At 38.5% G+C, this 13232-nt stretch overlaps 1 protein-coding gene across 1 annotated transcript; it reads right to left on the reverse strand.

The window, feature by feature from the left end:
- Positions 1-7093: 7093 nt before the first annotated feature.
- On the reverse strand, positions 7094-11822 carry LOC140238500 (alpha-2,8-sialyltransferase 8B-like). The gene is made up of 2 exons (XM_072318406.1): positions 11329-11822; positions 7094-7448 (listed from the first exon to the last, which is right to left on the reverse strand). The coding sequence occupies exons 1-2, from the start codon at positions 11805-11807 to the stop codon at positions 7094-7096; spliced, it is 834 nt and encodes a 277-aa protein (XP_072174507.1). The 5' UTR covers positions 11808-11822.
- Between the last annotated feature and the right edge of the window lie 1410 nt (positions 11823-13232).

Consider the following 13232-nt stretch of genomic DNA (forward strand, 5'->3'; position numbering starts at 1 on the left):
CAAGTGTAGGTCTGTTACGCTTAATAGGTGCACATTCCTCAATGACATGATTAATCCACCATTTAAGCTCTTCTTTCCCTTCTAATGGCAGCTTCATAGGTCTGTCAAAATGGCCTTTGTTAGCTTTAAGGGCGGCAATTTTGTCACGTTCTAGGCATCTGTAGAAAAGAGGACCATGTTGGACTCCAGGGAAAGTAGCTATTATCTTCCCGATAACATGCGACACCTGCCTGATTGTGGGTCTAGTATTGTCAAGCAAATCTGAACAGACTGTGATAATGTCCTGCATTTTCTCTTCTGGCAGGGAGATATATAACCCGTGTGCAGCTTAAACCCTAGGAATGTGAGCTCTTGTTGGGGTTCTAGCATAGACTTCTCCTCGTAGACTACGAATCCTAGTTCAGACAGGAGATTTGTGGTTGCATGTACAACCTCCTTTGCTTGTTCTATTGACTCTCCAATAATGAGAGTGTCATCAAGGTAGCCTAATACTATGTGCTCCATTTCTCTCAGTGTAGCGAAAACACGTTTCATGAGCTTGGTGAAAAGTCTGGGCCATTTGGTAAGATTTTGAATCAGTAAAATTTCCCTTTCCATGGAAATTTCAAGAATTTTCTGTATTCAGTGTCAATTGGGATGGAGTAGTAAGCATCTCGGAGGTCGACTGAGGCTAGGAAATCTCCTGGGGAGATTAAAAGGGCAGCTGTATGAATGTTATTCATTTTGAAGTGTTGTACGCTCACACACTTGTTCAAATCTGACAAATCAAGTATTAGTCGGACACCCCCATTTTTCTTGGGTCGTGTGAAAATGTTTGAGAGATATTCCCTTCTTCATGACCACATTCTTCGATAACATTCTTAGTCAGTAAGCTTGAGATCTCTCTGTCAATACAAGCTGAATTGTACTGGTTTGGTTTGTATTGAATGAAGGGCCTATCCCTTCTAGGGGGCATACATGCTCCTTCAAACTCAATTTTGTAACCCCTGATTGCTGCCAAAATAAATGAATCAGCTGTGATTTGGCACCATCGCCTGTAAAAAAGCCTCACTCGACCTCCGACTGCCACTGGAGCTTTCATTGGAATACATTGCACACATGTACAAATACATTGGGGACTGCAGGTATGATCATGATGTGAATCGAAACTACCTACCTCTTTGGGTATGCTGGTAGTTATTTCTTGCGCTGCATTGGAGGCCTGTGCTGAGGAGCCTGTTGTGGGGGCGGCTCTCTGTGCGGGGTGGTGGCTGCTTGCTGTGACCCCACTGTGGGCGCTGACCTAAAAAAGGCCTGCCACTACCGCCGGTTGTTGGTCTGTGTGAAGCAGCCGAACTTGCAGTCCAGCCGGCGCTTCTGTATTGTCGCTTGGAGAAAGCTGCTCCTCTGTACGGATGGTACGTACTAGACTGTGGCCGCGAAATTGGGTTTCTCATCACCCCTGATGTAGCTTTCTGCTCCTCTTTGAGATCTTTCATTCTCTTTCCCAATTCATCCCCGAATAGGAATTTAGTGACGGGAGTGGAAGGTTTGCAAAGCTGAGAGTAAGTGGCTGCCATGTCCGGCTTGATAAGCTCTTTCCTCAACGAATTGAGTTCAAAATTGGCATTGCACAGCAACGCCAATGCATCCTGCTGTGTGTCAGTCAGCCGAGGTGATGGGAAGGACTGTATTAGCGCACTTAGGCCATTCGTCAGCGACTTCTGCGTTCGCTGTAACTTAGCATCTCTACTGCGTGTGTGTTGCGGTAGGTTATCCCAGATCGGGCCGTTCACCTTCGGTGTAGCGAGATAAACACAGTTGCTCGGGGCTGGGTACTTAGACGCCGTCTCTTCCAACACTTTTTCTTCTATCGGGTGGCTGATGAGGTAAGTAGTAGAGCTGGCTAAGTCCTCGTCCACCGGTAGCCCCGTATCACCCGGCTTGGCAAATTTTGCTGCGAGAAGGGGAATTTCTTGCACGACGTCTGCCGCGTCTGCAGCAAATTCGCCTTCTTCCCTGTTGGCTTCGCCCGTGTCACGCACGTGCGGCTCCCCGCACTGTTGAAAATCAGTTACCATAGGAATTTCACACTGTCCGGCGCTGTGCGCCTCATCGCATGCCACAAAATGGCGCGATGCCGGTTTCGACGTGGAGTTTACACTATGCAGCGCGACTACCACTTTACTCAGAAGACTTTCCAGTCTCGATGGTCTGTCCTCGACATCCGAGGGCTTTCGGTCATCTTTGGGCCTCGCTTCGATTGCGGTACTTTACCCGCCATGTTAGTACCGGAACCAGTATCCAACTTAACTAATTTCTTTTTCGGCTTGTCTTTTTTGTCTGTCGGAGAGAAACGTTCTTCGCAAACAACGTTGATGGCTTACGCTGCGCCGGGCTTAGCCAGATGATGCAGCTGTTTGAGCTGTTGTGCCTCCATCACGATGTAGTCACCGCATGACTTTCGTGGAATGAGACAGAAGAAGCTGTGTGCCTGCCGCCTTGCTAAGCACCGAATAATCGTTGTACGATATAGGTAAATTGTGGAAATCTAAATTCCACTAACTGCTGGTTTCCAGAACCGTTAGTGCCGCGAAAATGGGATAAAAAACCAGATTATTCGACTGCGATAAGGGAACTACGTTCAAATGCTCGTGCGTAGAAAAGCGATATGACTGCGCGTGCGCAAAGCGGGTCTCTCAATGTAGTCTCTTTCGGAGACTCCAGAAGTAAAATAACACAAATTTTAAACAATTTGGAAGGACAAATCATGCAATATATAATTATATTATATATATGCATAATTATATATGGGTGAGAATTTTGAACGATGTACAATTGCCAATTTTCGCCCCTTATGACAGTCTTTCCCTTAGAACACGCCAGGATGATCTAAGAAACCAGATTTTTTTTTTTTTTTCATGTCATCTCAAAGATTGGTAAATTTCCTTTCTGGAAATGTATGGTTTGGTTGACTTTTGCCTGATTTTTTTCATTTGACAAGGACTTAAAGCGTAAAAATACGGTAAAAACGCTATTTTCACAATAATTTTTGTTTTTCAAACTAATGATGTGCCTTTTTTATGGTACGTGGCATCTTATATCTGACCATGTTCTGGATCTGACATATCATGGGTATGTACAACAAAATTATAAGAACTTTATGAGCACGTATCAAATTACAGAGAACAATTGAAATATCAAAGCCCTAAACAGACGAACATCCGTGATGCTTTTATTTCTATCGCTGCTGCAAATACTACTTTGTTGTCCCAACCGTAATGTATACGAAAATTTGGTGTTTCACCTAATGAACATATCCTGCAAAAATTGTACGTCTGCTGGCTGTACATGGGACGTAACATTCTTTTATTCCAAATTATACTCAGTTTTCGTCACGGACGTGCTTCCGCTATTTTCTAATAAAGATCGTAGCCCATTAAACGTTATTGGCGATATTGTTCTGAGTCGTAATCAACTAAGATCTAGCCACATGATGATATGTTTGTTTTGAGTTTCTGTCCATCCTTTGTCAAATAGGAACCGAAATCATATTTTTAGACGAACCTCCGAGAAAAAAAAAAAAAAAAAAGAACGTCCGTGATGATTAAAACGTTTTCGAGTGGGACACCATCTTGCTTTGATGGCGAAGGTACATTTTACCTTTGGCTCTCTAGCCGAGGAGCTGCATGTCATTTTTGGAGCGGACTGAAGCTCGTCCGCAGTTTTTGGACCATGCAAGTTACCGAAAACCAAGCAAATAATTAATATTTTCTCTGAAAATTCACCTCCTGATCCCCCTCTGAGCTATACATTTGTTGTAAGGATGTCAAATTTCTTATAATTTGCATTGACAATACCTTTTCAAATTTTTGAAAGAGTTAGGAAGGCAAGGTACTCTCTGCCGATTAGCTATCCGTCCTGGAACATGACCCTAGTAGTAGAACGAACGTCCGTGACAATTCCAGCGAACGTCCGTGACGTATGCAATCCCACCGATAGGGATAACTTGTCCCGAAAGTGTCCTGTATTCTTTAAAACTTTTGGCTCCAGGAGCGACAAATCAAGTTTTACAAAGTAAACAATGAGTTTAGAGCAGTAGTTTCAGAATTTTTAAGGCGTTATGTGATCATGATGAACTCGCAGTTGAAAATTTACTCACAATTTTACGCTTGTTTTCCCTCTAATTATACAAAAACAGCTTAACACTGAAAACAAAGTTATAGGAAAATGGAATTTTGCGTAATCTGTAATTTCTGTGCATTTAAATTTCTTTCTAATGATGTTCTGGAGACAATTTGTACTGTTGAAGGTTCTGAAAGTTTCGATCACGGACGTTCTGTCCGAGAAAGGAAATTTCTGATAATTACAAATATATCACTGCACATTAAGTTAATGTTACTTGAAAATATTACCAAATCACTGAGTAGCTCAAACCGCTCATACCCAAGGTGAATAATGTTCAGCACTCAATTTACCTGTAATAACAAACGGAAAACGTTTTGGTCACGGATGTTCGTAGGTAGAATAAGTCAATGGATTACATAGTAGGAGAAAGAAGATCAGTGCCACTTTTTAGTGACAGATGCTCCAAGTGTTTATCTTTTGAGTATGGTAGCTGCCGTCTCAAACAAAACACATCCAGTTTTGGTTTCCATAACGGACGTTCGCTGTAATTGTCATGATATTTAATGCCTTAATTCCTTCTTATTTTTCTCTTCACGACGATTTTTCTCTCATTCCCTAAGTAGCCTGAACATGCTGCGACCGAACAGAAAACAAAAACAAAACAAAACAAAACAAAATAAAACAAAACAAATCCGAAAAGTGCTACGCAATCACATTCAGGATAATGACGGAAAAAGTCTGTAATGGGTATGTGTTGAAGAAGAAACGGAAAAGTTTCAAAAGGACGTGGAAGTAGTTGAATGAAAGTGAGAAGAAACAGAGAAGGGATCGAGCTCCAACACACAGAGAAAAGAATTGCCAGTGCACTCCCGTTATACCAAATTCCTCTGGAGAAGTTTTTTTTTTGTTTATTTTTTTATTCATCGAAATGCCGTCACAAGCGAACAAAAATAATGCAGTTTACAATTATTGTCTGATGAAAAAACGCAAATCCTCCGCTTATTATGACATGGTGTTTTTTAGTATTCGTCAATGAAAAGCAATGTTAATTTGTAATTCTTTCCAAGATTTTTTTTTTCATTTTACATTTAAGAGACAGAGAGATCGTCAATTTGTTTGTGCTTTTGTGCTTACTTTGAAAACACATGCTAAAAAAAAGTAATGATTAAGAATAGGTTTAAGGCTGCGCTTTGATACGTTCGCTCTTCCAAAGATTTGTTATTCCGAATGTCCAAAGGTTTGCTATTCCGAAATGAAAAAAAAAATGTTCGTAGTTAATTCAGGAAGTTTCTCATTAAATATGTTCTTATTCCGAAAGTTTGTTAGTCCGAAAATTAAATATTAATGTTCATTATTTTTACGTCTGTTCTTCTAAAAGTGGAATGGGCCTGATATTCGTTTAGGTGAAAACGGTTATCATGAGGTTTTGAAATTTGGAGGATTTGGTTGTTAACTTGTTTCTCCACATTTGGATAAGCGAACCTGATTTTTCATGTTCCAATTAATAAACCTTTCGATTAACCTTCGGAGATTCCTATCATTTACCGAATAAAAAAGCTTCATGATTATACGAACTCTATCAATTTTCGGATTGACAAACTGTATGAATAACGAGCCTCCGAAATGACGCGCTACAAAATGTTTGTTATAACAAACCATATTGTATAATATCGAAGTCACAAACATCTATCCAAGTTATATGGACTTATTGTGTCTTGTTATGACGAAACTTCGCAGTATCGAACCTAATATCATTTCTGACTAATATAATAACACAAATTCTCCTCGGTAACAGTTTGTAACACAAAGAGCAAACGCAGAGGGATTTCTTTCTAACGTATTCGTTTGCCCTCCCCAGCTAAACTTTGTATTTCTATAACGGAGCACATTTCTTTTGTTTTTCTATGTTAATTCTTTGTCATATTTAGCTGTGACCATGTTCGTTATAAGCAAATTTTGCATTGTAGACTTTAGATAATAAACTTAGGACCTGAATCTTTACTTCGTGATAACGAAATTTTGATAAATATATTCGTTCTCAAGGATGGACTACGTCACTGAGATTACACGTACGTTTGTACGTTCATTTACGAGAGATGGAAAAATTGTTTTCTTTGATTCCTCAATATGAGAAGATAAACAAGCTTTTATAATTGAGAATTGGTAATATCTATTCAGGATTTTGCAGAGGAGTTTGTTCTCGACAAGAAATTGCTGTTTGTTGTGAGTAGAATGCGTTTCCAACTCAAGAGAGCTGCATTGTTCAATATCTTGTTTGTTCCGACCGTCTGTGAGCTACATATAAGCAAACCTCCGGGATGAAAACTATGCTATGTTTGTTGGGTTTTAGAGACTGCCTAGATCAGATACATCTTAAAAAGGTATGTTATTATTTGGGAGTGAGGATTAAAGTATGGGATAGTGAAATAAGAGGTCAAAATATTGAGTTTCTGTAAAATGCGCGTAAAGTGGAGAAAATGTTTAGCGGAAGAGCAATATTTCAACAGAAATGACGAATTTGGTTAAATCATCAGTTGTCTACCATTACGTACAGGTTAAGAGTACAAGCTTAATATTCTGCCAACACGTACACATGTCCCTTAAGATATTTCGTTACGATTTTGAACTGAATCAGATCTTTGCAAACTATGTTAAATGGTATTTAAATCTATGTGCAGTACTATTCCTCACGGACATTCGCTGCTCTGGACATGGTAAACTTCCGCGGTGAATAAAAACTTGTTCCTCTGGGAAAATCCTAGTATAATTGGGTTCATATTAAAGCTTGAGTTATACTCTTTCAGGTTAGATAAATGCTTTGGAGAATTTCCTACTTTTTAAATTTTGCCTTGTTTTGGCTCAATTGTACATCGTTCAAAATTCTGACCCATATATATATATATATATATATATATATATATATGTACAAACCACTTTCTACTGGGTCCCAGCAAGAAGCAAAAAATCTTCGAGACGTCCTTGCATTTCATATCGAAATATCAAAAGACACATCTAAATCACCCAACTCGTCCCCATTTAAAAACTTGTAACCCTTGAACTTTGCCCTCAGTAAGTCGTTATTCCATTTCCCGCTGCAGTCGTTGACGATCCGGAGGGCGCCCCTCTTGTCCAATTCAAGGAGGACCCTGAACTCATCCGGCATATTGTGTCGGTTGGTCGTGTAGTTCATCTTTACGTCTTCGAAGTAATGCGTGGACAGAGTGCGATTCGTCGGGTCTTTGTAGAACGGAAAAAATCCGAAGAGCTGAATTCGAGAACAGAAGTGAGTGGCTGCTGCGTAAACCGCCATACCGCTACTTGGACCTCTCAATTTCAGAACTCTGCAAATGAAGAAATAATATGGCTTTAGAAGGGAGAATGTAAAATGTAGTCCGGGTGCATTGTTCGGCCACGGTGTGTGTGTGCATGTGTGTGTGTGTGTGTGTGTGTGTGTGTGCGCGCGCGCGCGCGTGTGTGTTAGTATTATACACTATTATTTTACCTTTTTTCGAAGGTGCTAAACCTCTTGCATCATTACAAGTTTTGAAATATCCGTTACATTACATTATATTCGGGACGTTGAACCAAAATAATAAAGCAATAACCAACTTGTTTTGTTGTCGTTGTTGTTTTACATATCAGTCGAGCGAATTCGTCAAATCATCCCAAATGATATCCAAAACACCTACCACAATGATAAACGCTATGTTATCCGAATGATATTATGCCTTAAATAATGGTTTTACCCAGGCAGACAAAAAGTTCAACTTAACGTCTTCTCTAGGGGATGAGAGATATGACTATATGAGAAGTTATGTATTTTATTTTTTTGTTTTGTCTTTTTTTTGCAGCCATTTGGACGATACCTTGAAAATTTCGCATACCCTGAAGGATGCAAGAGATGCCTCATTCCTCAAGCATCATGTTGGACCCCCTCCTTTTCTTTTATTGTATTAAAGATATTCATTTATGGTTGCCAAACAGTCAAGCTTTGTGCATATTCTTACATGGCTATCGTTCTGTATGCAAATTGGTGATGTTACGCATGTGATTATACTACTGATGTACATATATATATATATATATATATACATATATGAAGAAAGAGTCTCAAATACGTCATCTGTAGATCCAACAAAAAGGTTTTTATTTTCGTCAGTGTGGGGTAACACCACACTGTCGAAGGCCAGAGGCAGGCTGAAAATTTTGTGAATAAAAACCTTCTTGTTGGATCTACAGATGGCGTATTTGAGACTCTTTTTTTTTCTTATAATTATAACATTCGAAGTCCAACACGTGGAAAATTCCAAGAAATATATATATATATATATATATATATATATATATATATATATAAATGCATAAGAAGTCTTACTTCTTATGCATTTTATGATGCATTGTTACGTCATAATTGAGTTTAAGGATTTTGCACTCATGAAGATAGCGCAAATTTTAAGCTAACAACCGTGCGTGTTGGTTGCTAACCTAGCTCAAACTCTAAGCTGACAACCAGGCGCGTTTCTTTGTTATTATTATTATTTTTCTGTGCTGAGCTTCAAATACAAATATCACTGTTACCCTGAGGAAGATCCGTGCAAGGGTCGAAAATTTGGTTTACAAATAAATGAAGTTGGATTCTAATGCATTATGTCAACTTGTTTGTCTTCATCGTCTATATATATATATATATATATATATATATATATATAGAGAGAGAGAGAGAGAGAGAGAAAGAAATCAGATTTGAGGCGGACGTTGCTTTCTTGTTCTTCCTTTTAATCGTCGAGCTTTCGCCCTTTCATGGCATTCATCATTATCTACCAACAGAACACACATTACAATAATTTTCCAGTTGGCATAATGTGCCATGATGTAATAAGTGCAATGTTATATAGCGTAATGTGATATCATAATACCAATTTCCTGAAATATTACCTTTACGCAAATTAATCATTTCCATAACACAAAAAATACGATCTAACATCATGTCATCAACAAACAAGTATTTTGTATCATACAATATATATATATATATATATATATATATATATATATATTCAATTCCTGTATCAAATTTCTGAAATTTAATAATCATACCTTGCCATGAAGGCAATGACATGCCAAAAGCTCGATTAAAAGGGAGAACAAGAGAACAACGTCCGCCTGAAATCTGATTTCTTTCACTATTGTATGCACAATGGCCCGAATTCTCAAAGGTGGAATAACTTTATTACACCCTTATTCCGCCGATTTATTACTCCTCTTATACAAATCAGGCCCTCCTGACGTAAAAATGACGCGATTTATTTCCCGGAATCTATTGTCAAAGGTGGAATAACTTATTCCCCGGAATAACTATTCCGCGGAATAGTTATTCCAGCTTTTAGAATTCGGGCCAATGAGGCACCAGGTACGTTTCGGGCAAAGAACGTTCTCTCGCATTAAACAGGTTGGCCCAGAAAGAACGGAACACCTAAGATCTTTAATTTCAGCAATATTGTTGCAAATATGTCATTATTCTGCATACTATTGAAAATGCCATTCCTTTTCCAATAGAATGACACTAAATTCTTAATTTTGGTTAATGCGTTATGATTTTAGGACCGTTTTTGACAACCCTAACAATTTTAAAAATGTGATTATTTTGCACTCTTAGAGATGCCGAAACCAGCGACAATTCGGCTTGCTATAGAACAAGTAACGTTCACAATAAGTGAAATGTGGGGCGGACGGTGATTTTCATTGTGAATGTGACAACCTGTTGGGCTCATTGAGATGCTAAATTTAGCTGGAAAATAGCGAGCTTTATTCAAAGGCATGATTGGCAGTGACGTGAGTTCATGAGTGGTTTAGGAATAAAGCCCGTACTTTTGATTAAGTGTACGTTGATAAATACAGTGAGAACTGAGAATATTGCTGTGTCGGTTTATGATTAAATCAACCTATGATTTTCATTATTCTTGCTTTTCTTTGTATTTCCCATTCATCTGAACATAATCATACAGATCAGACAGCTGAGACTGAGAATTTTTAAAATCGATCAGCCACTTTGTTAAATCGTGTCTTTAAATTTCTTGCGACTGCTCGGAGACACTGTGATTTCACAATAGACGTCTCAGAGTCGTAGGCTATCAAAGACATCTCTGCAACTAGCAAAATCTGCAGTCGCGACTAGTTTAAAGCCCGGCAAGATATCCGTTAATTCGCTCATAAACCGACACAGCAATATTCTCAGTTCTCACCGCATTTATCAATGTATATTTAATTAAATACGGGCTTTGTTCCAAAAGCACTCATGAACTCACGTCACTGCCAATTATGGCTTGAATAAACCTCGCTATTTTCCAGCTATTAAGCATCTCAATGAGCCCAACAGGTCGTCTCATTCACAATGATAACGGACAATAACAATCACACCGTCCGCCGCACATTCCAAACATTGTGAACGCTACTGGTTCTATGGCAAGCCGAATTCTCGCTAGTTTCGGTATCTCTGAGAGTGCAAAATGACCACATTTTGAAAATTGTAAGGGTTGACAAAATTGGACATAAAATCATAACTCATTAACCGAAAAGACCTTGGTGTCATTCTATTGCAAGAAGAATGGCATTTCCAATAGTATGCAGAATAATGACATATTTGCAACAATATTGCTGAAATCAAAATCATAGGTGTTCCGTTCTTTCTAGGCCACGCGTGTGTGTCTCTCTCTCTCTCTCTCTCTCTCTATATATATATATATATATATATACATACATAAAATAGTCATATTAATGTGAAAAGACATTTTAATGTTTATGGAATTCAAGAGAATTGATGTACTTGTGAAGAAAATGTCACACAGAGAATAAATCACATGACATCAAAGCAAATCAAATCTTCTAGATTTTTTTCACCAGAAATTTCGAAAACAAATTTTTGCAGAATATAGGGGGAAAAGCGAAATGAAAACAAAACAAAACAAAACATTGAGATAAACAAAGTATGTGGGCGATGGGAGCAAACTGACATTACTATTAAAATGTTCATCCTTCTTGTTAGTGCAGGAGTACATGAGAAGGTATCACATCGAATCGTTTCCAATGAATTACACAGAAACAGTTCGATCATCAGGTAACACACCAGCACTTGACATCTTCATCTATGTCTGCAGTCATGGCAGTGCAAAATGTAATCAAATAAAACAAAGTACAAACAGTATTCCATCTAGGCCTACTCACTTGGTCACTTCACTCTTGATCTCTGCCGGGCTGTAGGCGAAACCAAAGTGGAGATTGTAGAGATGGCGTAACGCCGCCAGCACCGTTTTCAGTTCATAGTTGTGGGTCACATTACCGATGTACCAGAGGATGCTACCGTTCATGCGGCTTAAGCTCGTCAGAAGTTCACGGCACAGGCTTGGTAACCCGTCGATATTGATGTCGCCATAGTTTTGCGTACAGTTCGTCAGATTCCTGTATTGTTCTGAATTCAATGTCATCAGACTGACTTTCGAACCAACGTCCGGAGCGAACTCGCGGCCAAACAGCGCCATATTCATTCGGATTACAAGATCGGAGCTGTCAATGAGGTGGCCGCAGTTACTGTCTATTAGCACACCAGAATTGCCAATGACAGCACAGGTCCGCCTTTCATTCATTCTGGTAGTCTGGTTGAGTCGCGCTATCTCCGTGACGTTACTCGAGAATTGCATATCCATCGGTGGAATACCGGTTTTAAATAGTTGAAGGGTTTCTCCCAACGTCCGACGCTTGGAAAACGCCCCTCTGGATAATGGCAAGGAACATTAACCAACATTAAAACCAGTCTATATTCCGGCTAAATTATGAAGAGAAAGCTGAAAATTAGTATTACAAAGATTAGAGTGATAAAATGCGGTAATTGTTTTCAAAAGATATAAGGAAATAGTAATATGGTTTTGTAATCAACCATAACAAATCCTTGTCTATCGCAAATTACAATTACATAGACTTGCCTCTGTTTACCATCAAGATAGCCTTCAATCTATACCAGCCACCACAAAATCTCTGTTCGTCTAATCAAATAACTCTTACAGATGTTTTGAACGTGAACATTTAAACTCATTATCTATTCTATAGTTAATACATTTTTGCGTGTGTGTTTATTCATTCCTCTGTTCTATGAATAATTTGCTGTAAGGCATCATATCCTGTCCATGTTCAGTTTCCAACGCTTCACAGTATAGCTTTTAAAGTAAAATGGGCAAGAGTCAGAGTGCACTATCAGCATCTAAATTATTGCCATTAACAACATAACATGCTCTACAGGTTTAACCCTATAAAGCCCAAGGGCGAGGGGGGCACATTGTGCCCCCTACCATATTTTCGTTTGCCGCTCCTACACCCTTTACCCGATTTCAACCAAATTTGGTGACTTTTCCTAAAATCTTATTGCGCACATTTTGATGTATAATTTATCCATGTCCGATATTTCTGGTTGCCATGGCAACCATAAACTGCCAACCATGTTCGTCAGATTTTGCATGATTTTCTGTTCCAATTTCAGTTAACAATAATGGATGAAATTGGGGTTTTCTTGGCTGTAATTTCCTGAAGGACCAACGGGTGAAGGAATTATGGTTGTCTTTTTATTTCCCTTATTTTCTATATGACATAGGCATCAAACAATAGATATAATAGAAATAATAGAAAACTCAGCATTTTGCAAAGACTACCCTTTTATTTTGTGTTATCTTCACACAAGCTTTGCCTGTAATGTCATTTGTTTATCATATTATCAATCTGCAAACTCAAAATTACAATATTTCGGAAATACAAAATGCGATACCAATATGTATCCATTCCAAGCAATACATCATGAGTTTTGTATATTTCTTTATATTATCATGAAAAGCACCCCCATGTCTTGACCTTGAGAAATTTGAACCATAATAAATAGCAAAGGTTGACTTGCTTTTCCTTTGTGGTAAATATGAAAATGATTGATATGAAATAAAAAGATATACATTACGGATAAAGAACAAGAACAAGAAACTACATTTAAGCGTGTTTCCTATGTATTTCTATATATTTTGGTGAATAGCGCCCTCAATGGATGACCTTGAGAATTTTCAAATGTTGGGTCATGTAGAGTACGAGTTGCT

Source organism: Diadema setosum, chromosome 15, assembly GCF_964275005.1.
Source record: "Diadema setosum chromosome 15, eeDiaSeto1, whole genome shotgun sequence".
NCBI classification, from domain to species: Eukaryota; Metazoa; Echinodermata; class Echinoidea; order Diadematoida; family Diadematidae; genus Diadema; species Diadema setosum.

Bases quoted from the DNA above. Each gene is read 5' to 3' on its own strand.
- LOC140238500 (XM_072318406.1), bottom strand. From the start codon at position 11,807: ATGGATATGCAATTCTCGAGTAACGTCACGGAGATAGCGCGACTCAAC. The intron at 7,449-11,328 runs GTGAGTAGGCCT...CTTCATTTGCAG, and splicing joins ATCAAGAGTGAAGTGACCAA to AGTTCTGAAATTGAGAGGTC.